Below are 23,726 nucleotides of genomic sequence, written 5' to 3' on the forward strand. Positions count from 1 at the left end.
ACATGTTGGACATTTTTTACTACGGTGTTTATTCAGCTTCCTATTTTGTCCTAACTAGCTTCCTACTTTGTCCTAACTAGCTTCCTACTTTGTCCTAACTAGCTTCCTATTTTGGTCCAACAACGTTTGTACACATCAAAGGTTGTTACAGTGTCAGTCAGTAAAGGTTGCTGTAGTCTCTGCGTTGTCAAACAATTTACTTTGTCTGTCATAAGAGAACTTTGGAGAAGTCTATGGTTAACTTTGTCAACAGCTATTGTTGTAAACAGCAGATTTAACTCTTCTTTCAGTAGAAAATGTGTATTTTGTAGTCTAATGTGAGCCGCTGAGAATAGCATTGTAACATAGTTATTTGCCATTTAGTTGTTTATGACATTTGAACCACTAGATTTTCCACGCGCTAACAATTGTTGCAAACAACCCATACAGCTTGATTGAAAAGAGCCTTCGTAATTTGTTAATATTAATAACACGAGAAATAACGAGTTATTTTTAACACACACAGTTAGTATTTTGTTTCAATACAATACTGCACTTCTATTAGACAGGTATATTCCGTATGTTTATTGAAATTACGTACTGTACTTTTAATTTTCCCCTCTATACCATAGTATATGGAGGAAGGATTGTTGTTGTCAACATTTTCGAGTTTGAGTTTCGGGCGGAATATACGTTTTGCGCAACACTGAACCCAAAACAGTGGTTTTCGAAGTGATGTATGTCTTTGTGCATGGATGTGTACAGAGCTAAAGATCACACCTGTGGTCCGATTTTGATGAAATTTGGTATGTGGGTTTATTTTCATTTTTATTTAAACGGTGCCTTTTTTTATTAAAACCCATAAAATAATGAAAAAATAAAATGTTCTCAAAGTTAATTCACGAGAAGAAAATCTGATAAAAAACTACTTGACCAATTTTAAACTGTGTGTATGTTATAGTCCGTTTAACTTTTAACAAAATTTTACAACCCCCATTGATGTAAATATTATGGTACAAAGGTTATTTTAACTGTTGTCACTATCCCTATAAATTATCAATGTTACCATTTACCAATGTGCCATAATTAGGGTGTTGACAAGCTAACGGGAGAAAGTATGTGTTAGATTGTTGATACAGTTTATTCAATAAGCTGGATTTCCTTTAAAATATGGGGTTAAACTTTGAATGAGATAACCCATTCCATGTATATCTTCATCCCTACGCAGTATTTTATCTTTTATATATGATCAAATCATGTAAGACTGTACACAGTGAAGCGAATATATAACATGCGAGGGTTCTTAGCCTTACTACACTCCGATGTTCCGCATTCCTTGCTTCGGCTATTGAACAATATGTTGTGTATTGGAACTTCCAATATTCTATATTAAACTTTATTCCATGTAAGATCTATTTAATTCGAACCGTGGAATACATTTGGCTATTAATAAATTATTACATAGCTAATTAACCATACAAATATATTTTAAGCGATCAAAAAAATGCATTTTGCAAAATAGTTAAAACTTTACTTATTACTTTCTCCCCCTATACCATAGTATATGGAGAAAGTATTGTTTTCGTCAAAATTTTCGAGTTTGAGTTTTGAGTGGATATATTCGTTTTGGGTCCCCCTGGACCCAAAAAAGTGGTTTTCGAAGTGATGTCTGTGTGTGTGTGTGCGTGTGTCTGTGTGTGTACAGAGCTAGAGACTACACCTGTGGTCCGATTTCGATGAAATTTGGTATGTAGGTTCTAATCCATGGTATCTCTAGGCGTTTTATTTATGTAAGACTAAATTACTTACGTAATTCCCGTCACAGCTCAATAAAATATGTCTATTCAGGACATGTTTTGGTGTTAAAACACCATCGTCAGCTTCAGACACATAGTGTAGAGTTGATCAGTTGATAACATCGTCAGAAGATAAACACAGTACGGACACGAATAAATACATAAAACAATGAAACATTTTAAAAAACAGGCCTGTTCTAACAAAAAATGACCGACCGCACAGGTAGCAAGGGACAGACTAGACCAGCTTATGCTTATCAGTTGTGTGAGAGAGAAAGAGATATTGGGCAAGGATCAGCTGTTGTAGGATGGACGGAGTTATTGATGAGTGAATTAAAAATGGTGTGGGAACTTAACTGTAGTTTTTCATTTAATATAGTCTCACGGTTGTTAACGTTGTTAAAACTTTTGTATATTTCATACTCCTCTAGAGTGTCCATCTTTTTCCCTTTTCTGCAAGTGTGTAGAATTTCCAAGCTGTCATCCATCAATATTTCCCATTGTATGATTAAAGTCAATTAAATGTTGTGCGAAGGTGGATTTTTTTGGTTACGCTGGAAACTGGTCTGTGCTCTTTAAACCTTGTTTTTTTATTTTTTTTTGAAATTTTGAATTTTAATGGGGATTTTCCCATAAACACCCATAAAAAACCGGAAAAATCAGATTTTCTAAAAAATGGCCCGAACGATTTTGATAAAAATTTAGTATGTTGTAGCCCTTTAAATTATGAACAAAATGGTACAAATCCCATTTCTGTAAAAATTACGGTTCAAAAATAATGGTAAATTATGTTATTTCCCCATAAAAACCCAATAAAATAACGGAAAATCAGATTTTCCCAAAATTGGCTCGAACAATTTTGATAAAAATTTAGTATGATATAGTCCTTTAATTTCTGAAGATAATTGTACAAATCCCATTTCCGTATATTCACTCTCACCGTTTACACATGATAATGGTTGTTGACAAACGTATGGGAGAAAGTATGTGTCAGAATGCTGATACCGTTTATTACTTTTGTAACTGTGTGGGTGGTAAAATATAAGTTTCATATAAATAATTAAGTGTGACATTAAGAATGACGTTATCTTTGTGCATAAAATGTAATAAAACAAAAACATACAATAAATTTTTGTGTTACTAATGTGCGAAGTGGCACGAACCACAGGCGAGTCTGAAAAGTTTCTCGAGTGCAGAAAAGGCAATTTGCGCTCGTGTGAAACATTTTATTTTTCCTACAGTTACTATAAAGCATAGAAATAATTAGTCTTTCAAACACTCTCTAAATCCAAGTGTTGGACGAAATGAGAAACACCGCATCAGCTGATCGTAGTCGTAGTATCATTTAGTACTGCCAACTTATTTTCAAGCGTACACGTATTAGGGGCCTAATAAAAGTCAACTTTTTTATGTTGTTTAGGTGGAATACATGAGTGCTTCAAAAAATTAGTGTAATAAACGATTTTTGAAACATTACTACCTAAATTCCAGGTCCCTGACTTACAATTTGTAGGGGTAATATTGTAATTTGAATAATGAAAAAAATATTCAAGAGCCTCCTTGGAACTATGAAGACAACATTGAATTATTGTTGATCTAAGGATGTGTGATCAGATGATAATGTACAAATTGTAGATTGTACGATAAAAGTAATATAACACTGGTGGCCTTTAGTTTTCTGCAGATCACAACCACAAACTTGCCCTCAGATAACATTTAAACTCTCCAATACAAACTGTTGCGTCAGCTGTTGAAAGCCCTAGTCCTCCCATCATACAATAACCACACAGCTACTGAATGTTTGAAACTTGTACCATTTGAGAAACTTCAATCTGAAAAGTAGTGTGAGTTTTTGTAGAAATAGTTGTATTCCCAAATAGGGGTTTTACTTTATTGCATTCAAGCAATATTCTATTCTACTGTCAATAAGTTAGGAAAAATATGTTTTCAGATAGTTCAAGATGGCGGAAGAAGAAAGAACGGAGAATGTGAACGCCACGATAGACCCAAATGTGGAGTTTCTGTTGAGACTAAAGCAAGACTGTGACGACAGACGGAGACAACAGCGACAAGAACTTGTGTTTTATACTGTTGATGGTGAGTTTGTTTTTGTGAATTTTAAATTCATTGTAGAATGCTGGAGGTAATTTAAATATAACGGGTAATCCTACAGTATATGCTTGTAGTAATGCAAATCAATCACATAACTAATCATATCTTTGCCTTTGAGAATAAATGATGTATCGTGAAACTCCTGAAAATACTGAATAAAGATTGAACTACATTTCAATCCTTCTTGGTGTTCTTGTAGCTTGTCCCAAAGAAAAACTGCTGCAATCGTTCGAAAAACTACTATTTTCGCTAAGTCATTGACGAGGTCTTCTCCCGAGTACCACAATTCACAAAGGTTTAAAACCATTTAGGTTTGAATCAATAAATATACATCTAAACCTTACAGCCATATACCTCTAACTTATGAATACCAAATCCCCTGCTAGTTTTATAGATTGTTTCTATGAGTACTGATTTGTAAAATTCATGTTCCTAGACAAGTAAACTTTGTTATGAAAAAAAAACTTTTGCTAGTAAAAAGAAATTTGTTTTATATTTGCATGCGTGTTTCATTGTTGGTGAATGTCTACTATAATCTTCATAAATTTTTAGAGTACGAGCAGTCCCCAAAACTTAATGGATGAATAAACTTTGTTATGAAAAAATACTTTTGCAAGTTAAAAAACATATATACCTATATTTATTCTATATTTGCATGCGTGTTTCGTTGTTGGCATATAAAATCTATCAAAAACTACATTGTACGACAGGTGGACAACTAATTATAGTTTAACAACAAAATGCAGACTGTTTGGATTTTATATAATCTTTATAAATTTGTAGAGTATGATCAGCCCATACTAACAAGTGTACTGTTAGTAGGGGATAGCACTTGAAGATGCAAGGAGCGAGAAATCTGTTCATACTACCAAATCCTCCCAAGTTAGATACCAATCAAGTTGGACAATTAAGAAACCTCAACATTGTATCTTATTGGAAAGTTTAATGTGGTCTTGGAATTCCACTTGAATTTAGTTTATTTAATAAAATATGAAAGTCTTCTGCTGTGTTTTTGGTTCCGGCTTTAGATTAAAAAATCTATCGTAGGACTGTCAATTGGAATATAAGATATTGAATTTCGTTATACGATTAAATCAAATCAAAGGAATCCTTGACTGTTTTGTATACTAATATATTTATTACTTATTTCATCTTGTAAATTACAATATTTTCCAAAGAAATGTGTTAATTTGTAAAAAATAAAATTCTATAACTAAAATTAGGTTTTCATATGACTAATAATTTTCAATCAAAACTTACAAAAACATTTCCACAGATAAGTCAGAGTGGGTGGAAGTGAAGTGTAATTAATCTTTGAAGAAACGAGAAACGTTCGCTTAAACAATTTGTAACGCTGCGTCCTCTCCCATCATGATTAAACAAACACCACAGACTTTGTTTTGGTTTACAGCACACAGAACACGAAAACAGAGTTTTTCTATTTATACGGGAAATTTAATATGAAAACATCCATAAGTATAAAGAATTCATCATAAATTATTTTGTTGAGTTTATTTGAGTTATGTTTAGTTGCAGAATCATAGTGACCCACAGTGGTTGACGTATATTTTGTTGCAGAACCATGGTGCCCCACTCTTGACAACTTTTGTTGCAGAATTATTTTACCCCATAGTGTTTGAGGTATACTACGTTGTAGAACCATAGTGCCCTACAGTGTTTGACCTACACTTAGCTGCAGAACCATGATACCCATTACGGTTTGACGTATATTTTGTTGCAGAACCATTGTACCCCATAGTGTTTGAAGTATATTTTGTTGCATAACCATAGTGTCCCACAGTGTTTGTCCTACATTTTGTTGCAGAAACATGGTGTCCAACAGTGTTTGACGGATATTTTGTTGTAGAACCATGGTATCCCACAGTGCTTGACTATATTTTGTTGCAGAACCATGGTGCCCCATAGTGTTTGACGTGTGTTTTGTCGCAGAACCATGATGCCACACAGTGTTTGACGTATATTTTGTTGCAGAACCATGGTGCCCCATTGTGTTTGACGTATATTTTGCTACAGAACCATGATGCCCAATAGTATTTGACGTATATTTTGTTGCAGAACCATGGTGCCCCACAGTGTTTGACGGTTGGGCCTGTTGGGATGCAACGCCCCCTGGTACTCGTGCCACGGTACCTTGTCCTAAATTCGTCACAGGATTTGATCCAGCACGTGAGTTGATATGTCTACAAATATACTCAACTGCAAACTTACATAAACTTAATGCATATATAAAATTAGTAATGTACCTATTATTTTGGTTGATTGTATCCAAGTTAAACTTTTTTAGTTACTAGGTCTACAAGATGTCATCTATAGTTATCCCATATACGGTAACAGTATCTTAAAATGGATTATGTATAGGATACAAAAATCCCCACCGCAGCAAACACGCAGACTAAGTGAATTCCCATCTACCTGGCTGGAATTACTCTAAATTATTTCAGATTAAATAATTAATTAAAGTATTCCCTTAAAACATGGTAATTTTGAGTTTACACCTTTGTGAATTTTCCGTAATGTTGATACATACAACAATGTTTTATTTTACTAAATTATTTGTATTTTAGCCCCTCAAAATGGTTCAGAAAGAAATTACAAAATGCTATGTTTATAGGGTGAAAGTTGGAAAACCCAATTTCGACCCATAAAACCATTGTTCCAGTAGTCTTCAATTTATTTTCTTTCTGGTCCATTATGTGTTAAAAGTAAACCGTTCAGAAAATTTCGGAACTCCATTCCTATAGAAGCTGCATGTTATATTACTAAACTGCTGCCTGGTCCTCAAAGCTCTTATTTATGAATGGCCTCAATTCCTGTGTAACAAACTCTCGGTTTGGCAGAACGTGTTTTGAAGAGTTCTTGGGAAGGACTTCTTTATTTGCCAATGATAGGTAGATCTTCAGTTTGGTAGAAAGGGCTGCGTATTTAGGTCTGGCACTGAACAATGAACTCCCAATGAGCTTCTAACACGTTCTTCATATGTTTTAAGCAACGTAAAAAACCACAAGTTTTTTTCTTCCTTTAAATATTTGTGTACATATTTTGTAAATAATTTGTTGGAATAAAGAGATAATGCATTCATTCATTCATTCATTCATTCACGTCGGACTGTGTTCTTTAAATTAGTTTCTAGATTGACACTGCTAAGTAGGTGAATTATTTGTTAAGTATGATGTTTTTCAGCTTCTGAGAAAATCTTTCCCAGAAAGGAGTTGTAAATTAATAACCACTTGATAACAAAAAAATTTTTCAAAATTCATTCTTATATGTATATTTATTTAAATTTCTGCAAATTATTATTTAATTGTTTGCTAAAATCTGTCTTTGAATGCTTATTGATGTCTTAATACAGCAAACTGTATTAAGTACACTCTTTTAAAAGAGCATGCCGATTTAGACATTCCAAATATTGATTAAAAAAAAATAACTTGTGTGAAATACCTTCTGCGTTGTTGAACCGCAATTCATTTCTGCTGCAGGCAGAACTTGACAATAGAATGTATTGGACAAAATTCCTGATCAATACAAAAGACGAAAAATTCAATTACCTTTGTGTACAAGTTATAACAATCGCTCGACTGGAAATGGCCGTTCCTTGATAAATGTTTATTACATAGTTCCAGGATTCAATAGGTTCCCAACTACACTAAGAATGTTTAATGTTTAGAATTATTATTAGGTTTAATGTTAAAGCGTCTGGTCTGGAAATAAAGACTTTCTAACTTCCAAAAACCTTCATTGAATAGTCATTTACAATACCAATTGGATACGTTCTAGTCATAGTTGGTAATTTGGTTGCAACCGTTAATCATGATATAGTAAGATAAGAACATGACTACAAAATAATCAAGGGTACTTAGTCTTAAAATGTTTGATTAGTTACTTACTCTTAAAGATGTTTGATGTGTAGTAAATATTTGGATATTTCCCAAGCATGACTAAAATATGACTATAACACTGCTAATATCCGTTATCCGTAATATTATATTATTATAAGTGATTATTACACCCTTCCTGGTCTGTGTTTTGCGCAAAAAAGCATGAAACCACTGATTCTGGTAAATGTTTAACTCATAAAACCTAAACCACACTTTTTATATGACATTTTTCGTTATTCAATCCAAAAATGTATTATAAACGGTTGAAATGGCTCAATACGGAGATTTCAGTGAAAGGAAGTTTGAAAATAATGTCACATGTTACTTGGTAAACCGTTGGTTGGAGGTACAACAAAGTATTAAAAATAATTGGAATATGATGAGCGTAAATTGGTACTGTATCAATGTGATAAATGAATAATGTGATAAATGTGATCAATGTAAGTGTTTTGATAGCTGTATAACTGTATGGCTCTAATCTGTTCAGGGACGGCGTATCGCAGCTGTCTACAGAACGGGACCTGGTTCAGACATCCTTCTACAGGAAGGCCTTGGTCTAACTACACTACCTGTGTGGACCTACATGATCTGGCGGTAAATACTACACAATGTACTATGCGAGTTTTTTTTAATTATGAGTTGTAAATATTCAAGAGTTTATTAGTATAATTTAACTAATAAACTCTTGAATCAAACAATCAAACTCAATTTAATGTATCTGGGTGGTTGAAGTATTTGCCTGGTAATCAGGTTGCTAATTCGATTTTGAGCAACTTTTTTGTGGTTTGAGCTAGACATATCTGTCCTAGATCATTGGACCCTACATGGTTCTAAAAAAAGCTGGTCTTAGCAAAGCTACTCAAGGCATCTCTCTCAATTATATACCCATCCTTCACTCATTTTTAGGTTCAGGGTTAAAATACACCCAGATATGTTCCCATCGGTGAAAATGACTACAAAAATGTAAAATATTGATGGATTTCGAGTGAAACTCCAATTATCCTCAGACCAAATTTGGGGAAAATGATAAAAATCCTTTTTCATAAATATTTTTGCTGAACATATATTTTTCCAATTCCACAAATGTATTTATAATCTAATTCTTGTAGGCCAGGCTAACTGTTTCCAATATTATGTGAACCAACAAAAAAGACAATTTACAATAGTCTACAAAAAAAATTTTACAATGTCTAAGGTTTTGATATCGCAAAATACTATAATACGTCAGGTTATACCTATGTCAAAACTATTCAGTAATTGACCTTAAAAATCAATTTTATCTTTATGAAATATGTCACAATTTAATTATTCAAACTGTTCCTAAACTTTATGAAAGTTCATTGTCAGTTAAAGTACTTTCTGTGGCAAGATAATTCGTATTGACATAATTCCAAGCTACTCGTATTATATTTTGCACTGGTGATACAATGCATTTATAGTAGTTTACTCTAAGATTGCGTAAAGATAGTGTTAACAACACGAGTAGAAAATTTAAATTGCACCAATCAACAAATTAAATTGGCCTGAACAGCTGATTGGACGAATTTCGAATCATTACAATTTTGCTTCTCCTCTCTCAATCCTTAAACCTCATTGGTCCGTTACCCGTGTTGTTATGAGTAAAACTATGCTGTTGCTGTTATGAAAGTAAACAATGCTGTTATGAGATACTTTTCAATTCTAGGAACTGTAGGCCTACTGAAACGGATACTTTAAAAAGCGGTCGTAGGTAATAGTAGTTTTCACCACACTATGATGTTTTTGGCTGTATTACATACGTTAATTGGTGGCTGAAAGTTACGTTTTGCTGGCCACGCCAGCTGTCATCGTAATTTGGGGACCGAGCAGGTTTTTACAGGCCGGGGCCGCAAAATCAGCTGTCCGCTTACTTACTTAAAACATGAATGCATTTTAAATACACAATCAAAATCCATAGTATTGCAATAGAATTGTGTTATTGTCACCGTTGCCTAGCAACTATTTATTTTTATTTTTGCTGATTCCTCAAATTATTTCTTCACATAACCTTAAAATTATAGTTGTGTTGGCTATCAGTGTGCATTATTATAGTGGTGAATAGTGGTAATAGGGTATAGTGTGGTGAAAAATAGCGTTCGTACCACGGACCGAAATGGTTTTGCAGCTCTCGATAGATTTAAGTTCTCGACTTCGTCTCGAACTTAAAAATTATCTCGAGCCGGCAAAACCTCATTTTCGGCCCTAGGTACGAAATATACTATTACGCAACGATTGCGTAAAGTTAGTGTTAACGACACGAGTAGAAGGCTCGTGCCTTAAAAACTTCTACGAGTGTCGTTAACACTATTTACGCGAGTTGCGTACACTACTTTACCTATGACAGTGTTTTAATTACTAAAAATTACTACCCATAACTTCTAAGAGAGGTTATGTTTTCGTTTATAACCTCTCATTGCCAATGACAGTGATGCATCGAAACATTGTATCAAACATTAAATTCACCACTCAACAATTAAATTGGCGTGGTCAGCTGATTAGTTGAAGTTCGAATCATTAGAATTTTACTTCTTCACTCTGAATCCTTGAACCTCATTGGTCCGTTACCCGTGTTGTTATGAGTAAAACTATGCTGTTATGGAAATAAACAATGCTGTTATGAGAAACTTTTTAATTCTAAGAAGTGAAACTGAAATGGCTACTTTAAAAAACGGTCGTAGGTAAAAATATTAATGGTTTAAATATTTATATTGTTTTTGTGGCTTTGTGTTTTTGTGGCTTGTTTGTTTTTGTGGCACACTTTTCAGTAAAAACAGTGTCTGTGTAAAAACAAAGCCATCAACACAAAAACCGTATATAGCCATATTATTACTTTAAACATAGTGTTGAAAGAGGTCCTGTAAATATGTAAAAACATAAATATCTTAACATTTAAGGGCTATTTAAAAAAGGTTAACCATCTAAAATATAAACCCATATCTATTCCTGAAGTTAGTTTATTTTCTTAAATCAATGATGCACTTACTGCGCAGTGTACTAACTGTAAGTGGAATTTGAGAAGGATTCAGTGATAATGCTTCACACAGTCAGCTAGTAAATTTAAAATATAAAGGGTTAAATATTTATATTGATTGTAATAATTCAATGTTTTCAGTTTGAAGCTAGTTTAAGTATAACTTTACATGTTCGAAACTCACAGAGATTGAAATTGTCCCTCCACTTTTAAGTTACTCAACAGATATGAATGAAAAGAGCTTGGTCCTGTTTCAGTTCAACATTATATAGTTATATACCTAACCTAACCTAAACATAATGACTAGTTCATGTTGTTAAAATGGTGCGAGTTATAACCTTAAATGTTTCTGGATATTTGTACAGCCCAAACACAGATTTCTACTAGTAGACACGTATTTATCTATTTCTTCTTGATGAGCTAGGTTCGTGTATTTCTAAGAAATAATTCTGCAGTAATATTTTTAGTTTTTAAGGGGGAATCAGTTAAATATTGGGGCTTTTGTAAAAAAATTGTTTGAGAAATAAACACTTTCGGTATCTATTTTAGAAAAACCCGTTTTTATCACGGGATTAGATACTTTTCATAGTCATTTTCATACGATCTAATTTTTTTTATGTAAACAAATATGTAAAATCTCTTTGTTTCTAGTTCAGGGAGATTGTCAACAATCTCTACATCACTGGATACTCAATCTCCTTCGCTGCTCTGCTCATCTCTCTCATCATATTCTTTACATTCAGGTAAATTGATTTAGTTTACTAAAAATTTAGTATTTAAAAACAATAGTTATAGTCCAGTCGAGGAATGAGGTGTAGAGTGCGTGAGCAGGTAACTAAGCGATTCCTTCAGAAACTTGTTCAGGGGGCTTAGGGTGTTAACATACCAAAAGTCCTGACTCCTAGGTGGTGAGCCAGGGGGTGGAGGGGGAAAAAGGGGGGGGAGAAAGGTACGCATTTTGGGTTTTTTGATTATATCTCGAAAACTATCAACTTTTTGTATACTATAGTAAATTATAAAATTGAAGAAGATTAAATTTTCTACAAGAAAAGTACATAATGTGTTTATTTTGGTTCAACAGATTACGAGTTATAACTTATTTAATTGATATCTTATTAAAATACTCCTTCCATAAGAAATACATGTAAATTAGTATGCGAAATGGGGCGAATCCTATCCGCCCAAAGGAAATACAAATGATATTCTGGAAATCTTGACAAAATTTCCAGTAATTTGACACTTTAATCATTAAAATTGATCCAAAATTAAGGTGAGGGCAAGGTAACAAAATGTCGAGTTTTGGTGTTTTTTTATTGGAAATATAAAAAAAACCTTAAATCATCCCATTTTGAAACGCTCACCCTCGCTTTAATTTTTGACAAAATTTCATGATTTAAGTGTCAAATTACTGGAAATTTGGTCAAGATTTCCAGAATATCAGTTATATTTCCTTTGGGCGGATAGGATTCGCCCCATTTCGCATACTAATTTACATGTATTTCTTATGGAAGGAGTATTTTAATAAGATATCAATTAAATATGTTATAACTCGTAATCTGTTGAACCAAAATAAACACATTATATACTTTTCTTGTAGAAAATTTAATCTTCTTCAATTTTATAATTTACTATAATATACAAAAAGTTGATAGTTTTCGAGATATAATCAAAAAACCCAAAATGCGTACCTTTTTCCCCCCCTTTTCCCCCCCCTCCACCCCCTGGCTCACCACCTAGGAGTCAGGACTTTTGGTATGTTAACACCCTAAGCCCCCTGAACAAGTTTCTGAAGGAATCGCTTAGTTACCTGCTCACGCACTCTACACCTACTTTTAGATCATTCATTGACTGGACTATTAATATATTTCCTATTTAAATGCAAGTGGTAACTAGTTTGTATAAAATAAGTTGTACATTTTATTTATAATAATTACAACTTTGTTCTAAGAACAACACAAGAAAAACATATTTACTCGCTCAATCGGTACAATCGGTATAGGGAGAAGTTCCAATTGTCATCTACCCTTTTTTAACAATTCCCCAATCCACTAAATGAGTTTGGAATAAATCCTACCATAGTAAAATGTAATATTAAAATGGTTATTTAAAAATAAATGTACAATAATCTTCTAATGATACAGTGGCATTTCAAAATCATACTCAATTGAATTACAATCTTCAATAGATCCTTTGAACGATGTCATTACTGTGGTAATTAACAGTCTGTGTTGGCAAACAATGTGTTATTTCAGCAAATAAACACCACAAAGGAGTAATAACAGTTCACAACAGTAGTACCAACATTCTCTACACACTTTGTTTTGAAATAGCTACTACATTAGGAACTGCAGATAGTTTTTATATTTATTTTCACTTGCCTCTAAAATGTATGAAAGTAGAAATTAATGTAACTTTTAAAACTTACTACAATTCTAATAAATGGCTACTCATTATGTAACCAAGTAGTATCTTAGGGAAGCGGGAACGGCCTATCTCGCCAATGATAAATTTGCCATCTTTATGTACTTTTTCCTTCAAAAGGTGTAAAGCTATGGCTTTCAAAGTTTTAGGCTATAATTATCATCCCTTTATGTCGGGACAAGTTTAAGAATTTTTCAATTAAGTATTACATTAAATTTTCTTTTTTGTAAGACACAAAAAGTTTATAAATTTTACAAGACATAAATTTTTTTCTTCAAAACCAGCAATGTGACAGTAATAAAAATGGGTCTAAATGTTACTTATAACACAACAATTATATATAAACAATTTCAAGTCTCTAGGTCAATTAGTTCCACAGTTACGTGTACCTTTGTTATGAAAAAGTTGAACTATCGGAAAACGCGGTGAAAACAGGGTACAACCCTGTAGCATCCTGCAAGCAATATTTATCTTAAAATAGGCCTGTCCATATTGAGGATCATAATGCTTCTTCTTCATCGACTATCTCATGAGCCTTCTTTTTCTTATAGCTTCTCTAGCCTACTTCATGATACTTTCAGCAGCTTTGTACCTATTCCTCGACATTTTCTTTTTTAAATGTTATGAGTATACTACCTCCACTTTTGAAGCTACGCTGACTGAAAACTAGCTGTTGCGATGTTTTGTTTTATTTTTTCCAAAGGCTTACATCTGAATTAAACATGTGAATGTTATATCATTTTAAAGGGAATTAAAAGAAGAATAACAATCAGCAGAAAACAAAATTTGTGTAAATAAAAATAATTTCGGCCTGGTTCTCCAATAAGATGGTGTTAATAATTTGTAATCGTCCTAAAACCGTTTAAAGTTCATCATGGTGCATATTGTTAATCTACATTGATATAAAGCCCAAGGATAAACCGTTTTGTAATTCGTGTCAATATTAAATGGTGTGGACATCAAAGAGGTGGACATCTAATCATCACGGGTTCTATTTTGCGTTTGACACGACATGATTTAATTTTAAATGACTTTAAGGCAATGTGTAGGTAAAAATATCAAGGGCCAAAAATTATAAAAAGTATAATAGGGTGTGCTTATACAGTATTTACACAAATTTACAAACTACGTAACATTGGTTTCAACATTCTAATATATGATGAAAAAGTCTCAAATATATGTAACATTATCCCTAGTTTCATATAGTATACAGATACGGTGCAATACAGAATTGACTGGCAAATAATTAATCCAAATGTTATACTAGGCTATTGCGTACTGGATTAATGATAAATCACGATCAGCTGTATTGAAGCACAGAATATAGTCTGTAATTTAAGTAAACAAAAATCAACTTTAAATGCCTTATAGGAGAACATTTTACGTTACATCTGATTTTGTATTCATTTAGAGAATTTCCACATTTTCCTGCCGTTAAGAAATAGTTAACTTTAATTTGGACCCTCTCCAATCGTTCTACAACTTCCCAGTCTCCCACAATTCGGATGCAAAGAATCGCCTTACGTAATTAAATACTGTATATAGATTTCCAAATTTATCAAAATTTTAAGTGTGAAATTAATTAAAGACACAACAATATACAATGACGATATTATGTAGACAAATGTAGTGCTACATTTACAGATTGAGTGACAAACTACAAACCCGCGCTTTACAATGCTAATGTTGGGATCTACATAAGTCTCTCAGTAGTGATTGATCGTCACGTCATATCTACATCGTCCCACACATTTGTTACCCAGGCTTAGACAATCCTATTAAATATCTATTAAAATTGCAGATTCGAAAAACAGGACAAAACATGTTTAGAATATATACTAAGGGATAAGAAAAAAGTGGTGTGTCCTAACGTTGTAGGTAGGTAGGTTGTATGGTAGCAATTAATCCAAATTTTGTATGTAAAACTTTTACTTTCTGTTACAGAAGTCTACACTAAGTGGTTGGAAACCCTTAAGTGATCAGTTGTAACCTCTAAGTTAATCATCCTCAATTAATAATAACCTCATATTAATCTCTGTTACAGAAGTCTACGATGTACCAGGATCGCTATCCACGTCCATCTGTTCCTCAGTTTCGCTGGTAATGATCTCGCGTGGTTGGTCTGGTACCACAAAGTGGTTGGAAACCCTTCAGTGATCAGTCAGAATTTAGTAAGTAGAAAATGCTTGAGGAAGTAGTATTAAAATTATGCTTGAATTATTTTGAATGTTAAAAACTGAAATTGTACTATAATTTACTAGCAAATAAAAAGGGTGATTAACTAAACAACCATGTCAGTTTATATTTTTTATTGTTCAACACTAAATATACTTGTAACTTACTGTTTTTAAAGACCTTAAAAATTGTTTAAATGATTTCCAAAGTTTCAAAACGTTATAAGTATTAAGAGTTTCATAATCTCAATCAAACTTCGTAATTGCTTCCTTACTGAACTCGTACTACAAACAACGTTCGCTCACAGATTTTACCACCGTCAAGATTGTTTTCCACTTACAGTATATTCCACTTATCCCACGTTTCCTCCTCCATTCACAGAGCTTCTGTCAAGTGCTGCATGTCGTCATACAGTACCTGATGGTGGCCAACTACTTCTGGATGTTCTGCGAGGGTCTGCACCTTCACCTCGCCTTGGTCGTCGTATTCGTCAAGGACAACTGGGCGATGAGGTGGTTCTACTTCCTGGGATGGGGCGTTCCCGTGCTCATCACTGCTCTCTACGCCAGCGTCAGATATCAGACGCCCGAGGATACTTACCAGTAAGATATCGATCAAGTATTTCTGGAAGTAAATTTAGTTAAAATCTGTTATCTGGTTTTAAATTACTATATCTCTGATAATATCACTTGCATACGGTTTAAATGAGAAGTTACAAACCAACCAGCCAGACAAGGATCACACGTGTTAGTTTTGTAACTTATTTACTTGGGAAATCACTGTGGCCACTCAAACACTGTATCCCTCTGATATGTTGGATGAACTACAGCTGCACTCAGTGGGTCCTGACAGTTCCAGTGTGTCTGTCGATGCTCGCAAGTCTATTGTTCCTCATCAATGTAGTCAGAGTGTTGCTCACCAAACTGTATCTGTCTAGATGCTGGATGAACGACAGCTACACTTAGGGGATCCTGACAGTTCCTGCGTGTCTGTCGATGCTCGCAAGTCTAGTGTTCCTCATCAATGTAGTCAGAGTGTTGCTCACCAAACTGTATCTGTCTAGATGCTGGATGAACGACAGCTACACTCAGGGGATCCTGACAGTTCTGTGTATCTGTTCGATGATCGCAAGTCTAGTGTTCCTCATCAATGTAGTCAGAGTGTTGCTCACCAAACTGTATCTGTCTAGATGCTGGATGAACGACAGCTACACTTAGGGGATCCTGACAGTTCCTGCGTGTCTGTCGATGATCGCAAGTCTAGTGTTCCTCATCAATGTAGTCAGAGTGTTGCTCACCAAACTGTATCTGTCTAGATGCTGGATGAACGACAGCTACACTTAGGGGATCCTGACAGTTCCTGCGTGTCTGCCGATGCTCGCAAGTCTATTGTTCCTCATCAATGTAGTCAGAGTGTTGCTCACCAAACTGTATCTGTCTAGATGCTGGATGAACGACAGCTACACTCAGGGGATCCTGACAGTTCTGTATATCTGTTCGATGATCGCAAGTCTAGTGTTCCTCATCAATGTAGTCAGAGTGTTGCTCACCAAACTGTATCTGTCTAGATGCTGGATGAACGACAGCTACACTCAGGGGATCCTGACAGTTCCTGCGTGTCTGTCGATGATCGCAAGTCTAGTGTTCCTCATCAATGTAGTCAGAGTGTTGCTCACCAAACTGTATCTGTCTAGATGCTGGATGAACGACAGCTACACTTAGGGGATCCTGACAGTTCCTGCGTGTCTGCCGATGCTCGCAAGTCTATTGTTCCTCATCAATGTAGTCAGAGTGTTGCTCACCAAACTGTATCTGTCTAGATGCTGGATGAACGACAGCTACACTTAGGGGATCCTGACAGTTCCTGCGTGTCTGCCGATGCTCGCAAGTCTAGTGTTCCTCATCAATGTAGTCAGAGTGTTGCTCACCAAACTGTATCTGTCTAGATGCTGGATGAACGACAGCTACACTCAGGGGATCCTGACAGTTCTGTGTATCTGTTCGATGATCGCAAGTCTAGTGTTCCTCATCAATGTAGTCAGAGTGTTGCTCACCAAACTGTATCTGTCTAGATGCTGGATGAACGACAGCTACACTCAGGGGATCCTGACAGTTCCTGCGTGTCTGTCGATGATCGCAAGTCTAGTGTTCCTCATCAATGTAGTCAGAGTGTTGCTCACCAAACTGTATCTGTCTAGATGCTGGATGAACGACAGCTACACTCAGTGGATCCTGACAGTTCCTGTGTGTCTGTCGATGATCGCAAGTCTAGTGTTCCTCATCAATGTAGTCAGAGTGTTGCTCACCAAACTGTATCTGTCTAGATGCTGGATGAACGACAGCTACACTCAGGGGATCCTGACAGTTCCTGCGTGTCTGTCGATGATCGCAAGTCTAGTGTTCCTCATCAATGTAGTCAGAGTGTTGCTCACCAAACTGTATCTGTCTAGATGCTGGATGAACGACAGCTACACTCAGGGGATCCTGACAGTTCCTGCGTGTCTGTCGATGATCGCAAGTCTAGTGTTCCTCATCAATGTAGTCAGAGTGTTGCTCACCAAACTGTATCTGTCTAGATGCTGGATGAACGACAGCTACACTCAGGGGATCCTGACAGTTCCTGCGTGTCTGTCGATGATCGCAAGTCTAGTGTTCCTCATCAATGTAGTCAGAGTGTTGCTCACCAAACTGTATCTGTCTAGATGCTGGATGAACGACAGCTACACTCAGGGGATCCTGACAGTTCTGTGTATCTGTTCGATGATCGCAAGTCTATTGTTCCTCATCAATGTAGTCAGAGTGTTGCTCACCAAACTGTATCTGTCTAGATGCTGGATGAACGACAGCTACACTTAGGGGATCCTGACAGTTCCTGCGTGTCTGTCGATGCTCGCAAGTCTAGTGTTCCTCATCAATGTAGTCAGAGAGTTGCTCACCAAACTGTATCTGTCTAGATGCTGGATGAACGACAGCTGCACTCAGTGGGTCCTGACAGTTCCAGTGTGTCTGTCGATGCTCGCAAGTCTAGTGTTCCTCATCAATGTAGTCAGAGTGTTGCTCACCAAACTGTATCTGTCTAGATGCTGGATGAACGACAGCTACACTCAGGGGATCCTGACAGTTCCTGCGTGTCTGCCGATGCTCGCGAGTCTAGTGTTCCTCATCAATGTAGTCGGAGTGTTGCTCACCAAACTGTATCTGTCTAGATGCTGGATGAACGACAGCTACACTTAGGGGATCCTGACAGTTCCTGCGTGTCTGTCGATGATCGCAAGTCTAGTGTTCCTCATCAATGTAGTCGGAGTGTTGCTCACCAAACTGTATCTGTCTAGATGCTGGATGAACGACAGCTGCACTCAGTGGGTCCTGACAGTTCCTGCGTGTCTGTCGATGCTCGCAAGTCTAGTGTTCCTCATCAATGTAGTCAGAGTGTTGCTCACCAAACTGTATCTGTCTAGATGCTGGATGAACGACAGCTACACTTAGGGGATCCTGACAGTTCCTGCGTGTCTGTCGATGATCGCAAGTCTAGTGTTCCTCATCAATGTAGTCGGAGTGTTGCTCACCAAACTGTATCTGTCTAGATGCTGGATGAACGACAGCTACACTTAGGGGATCCTGACAGTTTCTGCGTGTCTGCCGATGCTCGCAAGTCTAGTGTTCCTCATCAATGTAGTCAGAGTGTTGCTCACCAAACTGTATCTGTCTAGATGCTGGATGAACGACAGCTACACTCAGTGGATCCTGACAGTTCCTGTGTGTCTGTCGATGATCGCAAGTCTAGTGTTCCTCATCAATGTAGTCAGAGTGTTGCTCACCAAACTGTATCTGTCTAGATGCTGGATGAACGACAGCTACACTCAGGGGATCCTGACAGTTCCTGCGTGTCTGTCGATGATCGCAAGTCTAGTGTTCCTCATCAATGTAGTCAGAGTGTTGCTCACCAAACTGTATCTGTCTAGATGCTGGATGATCGACAGCTACACTCAGGGGATCCTGACAGTTCCTGCGTGTCTGTCGATGATCGCAAGTCTAGTGTTCCTCATCAATGTAGTCAGAGTGTTGCTCACCAAACTGTATCTGTCTAGATGCTGGATGAACGACAGCTACACTCAGGGGATCCTGACAGTTCCTGCGTGTCTGCCGATGCTCGCAAGTCTAGCGTTCCTCATCAATGTAGTCAGAGTGTTGCTCACCAAACTGTATCTGTCTAGATGCTGGATGAACGACAGCTACACTTAGGGGATCCTGACAGTTCCTGCGTGTCTGCCGATGCTCGCAAGTCTAGCGTTCCTCATCAATGTAGTCGGAGTGTTGCTCACCAAACTGTATCTGTCTAGATGCTGGATGAACGACAGCTACACTTAGGGGATCCTGACAGTTCCTGCGTGTCTGTCGATGCTCGCAAGTCTAGCGTTCCTCATCAATGTAGTCAGAGTGTTGCTCACCAAACTGTATCTGTCTAGATGCTGGATGAACGACAGCTACACTCAGTGGATCCTGACAGTTCCTGTGTGTCTGCCGATGCTCGCAAGTCTAGTGTTCCTCATCAATGTGTAGTCAGAGTGTTGCTCACCAAACTGTATCTGTCTAGATGCTGGATGAACGACAGCTACACTCAGGGGATCCTGACAGTTCCTGCGTGTCTGCCGATGCTCGCAAGTCTAGCGTTCCTCATCAATGTAGTCAGAGTGTTGCTCACCAAACTGTATCTGTCTAGATGCTGGATGAACGACAGCTACACTTAGGGGATCCTGACAGTTCCTGCGTGTCTGCCGATGCTCGCAAGTCTAGCGTTCCTCATCAATGTAGTCGGAGTGTTGCTCACCAAACTGTATCTGTCTAGATGCTGGATGAACGACAGCTACACTCAGTGGATCCTGACAGTTCCTGTGTGTCTGCCGATGCTCGCAAGTCTAGCGTTCCTCATCAATGTAGTTAGAGTATTGCTCACCAAACTGTATCTGTCTAGATGCTGGATGAACGACAGCTACACTTAGGGGATCCTGACAGTTCCTGCGTGTCTGTCGATGCTCGCAAGTCTAGCGTTCCTCATCAATGTAGTCAGAGTGTTGCTCACCAAACTGTATCTGTCTAGATGCTGGATGAACGACAGCTACACTCAGTGGATCCTGACAGTTCCTGTGTGTCTGCCGATGCTCGCAAGTCTAGTGTTCCTCATCAATGTAGTCAGAGTGTTGCTCACCAAACTGTATCTGTCTAGATGCTGGATGAATGACAGCTACACTCAGTGGATCCTGACAGTTCCTGTGTGTCTGTCGATGCTCGCGAGTCTAGCTTTTCTTATCAACGTTGTTAGAGTATTGCTCACCAAACTCCACTGCAACTCTGCTAACCCTGCTCCCATTGGTCTACGCAAGGCGGTCCGGGCAGCGCTCATCCTTGTTCCACTCTTCGGCATCCACCACATCCTCATCCCCTTCCGTCCAGAGCCACACTCCTCGTGGGAGAAGGTGTACCAGATATTCTCCGCCGTTATGGTGTCATCACAGGTACTTCTTGATATTCGTTCTATAATAAGTCAATTATGTGTTTGGATGAGGAATAAGTTTAAGAGTAATTCGTTCAATAGTATAGTGGAACCATTAAAGTGATTATGTAACCAAGATTACATATTCACCTACATAGTTATTTAGAAGGTTTTACTTAGTGCTATTAAGAAATCGGTACTTTTTTTATTTCAATTGTCACAAGGTTTGGCACAAGTCGGTAAAATCGGTTAAATCCACAAAACTTATGAAAGAGTGATATACATAAAGGGGACAATATACATTGATAAATGACTTCAGCGACTTGATGATGAATAAATTTCCATGACAAATCGAGTTTGTTTCCATTTTACATTTCAAATCTGTTTTCCTTTTCGTTTTTTGCTCGTTGTACTTTCAACCTTTAAAGGTTATCATGCAAATAACCAATTGCATTGAGCAAAGAATACTTTAAGCTGTAAACCATTTTACACCACTCCCAAGTCTTATAAACAGTGATCCAGTGTTTATACACATTTACAAATTCTACTAAAACCCTATATCTTGATTTGGTTCAGAGGCTGTAGAATCATTTCTTCCCAAAACATTTAAAATTATATCCGTGGTATATATTAACATTTTGGAATAAATAACTAAAATTCCTCTTGCAGGGGTTTTGCGTCTCTGTGCTGTTCTGCTTCGCCAACGTTGACGTCCACAGCGCCTTCAAAGCGGTTCTTCGAAGACTAAACAGAAGAAATGCGGCTCACGAAAACCTGACAATGGCCACGCAGACAAGAGAAGTTGTCTGAAAAATGGTTGTCCCCAGTCGTCTGATGGAGGCGTTTGTCTGACATCTACAGCGGCCTCTTGCTACATGCAGACAAGAGAGGTTGTCTGAAGAATGGTTGTCCCCAGTCGTCTGATGGAGGTGTTTGTCTGACATCTACAGTTACCTCTTGCTACACGCAGACAATAGAGGTTGTCTGAAAAATGGTTGTCCCCAGTCGTCTGATGGAGGCGTTTGTCTGACATCTACAGCGGCCTCTTGCTACACGCAGACAAGAGAGGTTGTCTGAAGAATGGTTGTCCCCAGTCGTCTGATGGAGGCGTTTGTCTGACATCTACAGCGGCCTCTTGCTACACGCAGACAAGAGAGGTTGTCTGAAGAATGGTTGTCCCCAGTCGTCTGATGGAGGCGTTTGTCTGACATCTACAGTGTCATCTTGCTATGTAGGCCTACTCAATCTTAGTCATTTTTAAAATGGAACATAAATTAAATCGTACATCAACGAAAATTATTTCTTAATTGCTATTATTCCTAATCATCATTCTATTTGGCTTCATGTGGTTGTTTCTTTCTTCTTAAGTTTCATACAGAAACTGGCTGGGGAGTTTCACAACAATAACTTAAATAAGCTACACCACAGGGAAAGGAATCAGTTAAAATTAATTTCTTTATTGGGCATGTTTTGAATACAGTTTCTGAACAATAAATAGTTTTTAGTATTGAACATTTTTAAATGCGTCAATCCAATGAATGTAAAACGATGAGCTTAATACCTCAGTACAAAATTCCGTCTTTATTTAAGCAAAACACCAATCGGTACTTACGTTTTATACCGACCACACCTAATAACTATAACCTAATCTTACCTAACCTACAGGTGGTTAAGTTGGGTTGGGAAGATTTGTTTTATATTTAAACTAATTAAAATCTTAATTGGAAGTCGATTTATTGGTGTGATTGGTATAATAATTACCAAAGTACCCAGCAAGATGTACTATAAATAACAGCTACCTTACGCTACTCTTAAGATTTGAAATACCCAAATCATGTATAACAATAAGATTAGCTAGGCTATGTTAGAATATTTTTATACAATTTGGTGAAAAAATTAAATGTGTAAAATCGGGACAAAAAATGTATAATTGTTTTGTAATGTATATTTAACTATGAAAGTTGTTAAACGAGTTATTTGTTTTTTGTTTTAATATACTGTATGCCAAATGTAAGAATGTGTTGTGTGAATAAAAGTGTATAGTTTCTTCTTTGAGGGTTTTCTGTGTTTACCTAACGATGATTAAAAATGTCGCATAGTATAAAAAAGTATTGATTAAATAAAGTGGGACGCGTTGAGTTCATGATAATCAATGAAATATTCCGTATTTTTATTAATTTTTATTTTTATGAGCCTTTTAAGTTTATATCTTTGTAGATGAAGTAATTAGCAGTATTAAAAAGTATGTTCGTATCTATATAATTAATACGCTACACGAAACTTTGTCGGTTGAACTCCTCCGCCATTTCTTTACCGATTTTATCCATTGACGTCTCATTGGAAGGAGCGTGTCGCGTAAATTTGCAAACTGGCATTACATTTTTTTTAAGTCCCTTGGGCTCTGCCCCAGTGGCTTTAAAAGTTCCCATGTTATCCTTATGGAGAACTTAATTGTTTACATTTTACACATTGGGTACATTTACTGATTTCGTTGAAATTAAATATTTACTATTTTAATTTACAATCGTACATATTACAATGTAAAAAATCGAGAAAGCCTGGACAATTTTATATATTTTACCAAATAAGAAAAATGAGTTGACATGGTACTGTATATCTTGAGAAATCATTGAAAGAACCGATTTGTTAACCATGGAAAAAAGCAAAGTCATAGAGCGCCACCAAGTAGAAGAAATAGAGATTTAAAAAAAATTTACTATAGCTATCAACCTATATAATTATCCTATATTCAAGGAAATCAATATTTTTCAAAGATAATTAAGTAAAAATGTATATCCAACGTTCTATTTTGGCAATTAAATGGAGTTAGTAGTTTTAAGCATTCCTAAGTTTAAATTATCAATTGAA

At 36.4% G+C, this 23,726-nt stretch overlaps 1 protein-coding gene across 1 annotated transcript in view; it reads left to right on the forward strand.

The window, feature by feature from the left end:
* The window catches only part of LOC128988980 (calcitonin gene-related peptide type 1 receptor-like), a 32,289-nt gene extending 10,467 nt beyond the window's left edge, over positions 1-21,822 (forward strand). The window contains exons 2-9 of the mRNA XM_054410816.1: positions 3,727-3,872; positions 5,964-6,074; positions 8,271-8,377; positions 11,424-11,515; positions 15,238-15,364; positions 15,750-15,970; positions 20,592-20,880; positions 21,528-21,822. Coding sequence (XP_054266791.1) covers positions 3,737-3,872; positions 5,964-6,074; positions 8,271-8,377; positions 11,424-11,515; positions 15,238-15,364; positions 15,750-15,970; positions 20,592-20,880; positions 21,528-21,668 — 1,224 coding nt within the window. The 5' untranslated portion in view covers positions 3,727-3,736 and the 3' untranslated portion in view covers positions 21,669-21,822. The remainder of the gene's footprint in view (positions 1-3,726; positions 3,873-5,963; positions 6,075-8,270; positions 8,378-11,423; positions 11,516-15,237; positions 15,365-15,749; positions 15,971-20,591; positions 20,881-21,527) is intronic.
* The last annotated feature ends 1,904 nt before the right edge of the window (positions 21,823-23,726 follow it).

The sequence above is a fragment of the Macrosteles quadrilineatus genome, unplaced genomic scaffold (assembly GCF_028750875.1).
Source record: "Macrosteles quadrilineatus isolate MER2022 unplaced genomic scaffold, UCM_ALF_1.0 Scaffold_3__2_contigs__length_128488019, whole genome shotgun sequence".
Lineage (NCBI taxonomy): Eukaryota > Metazoa > Arthropoda > Insecta > Hemiptera > Cicadellidae > Macrosteles > Macrosteles quadrilineatus.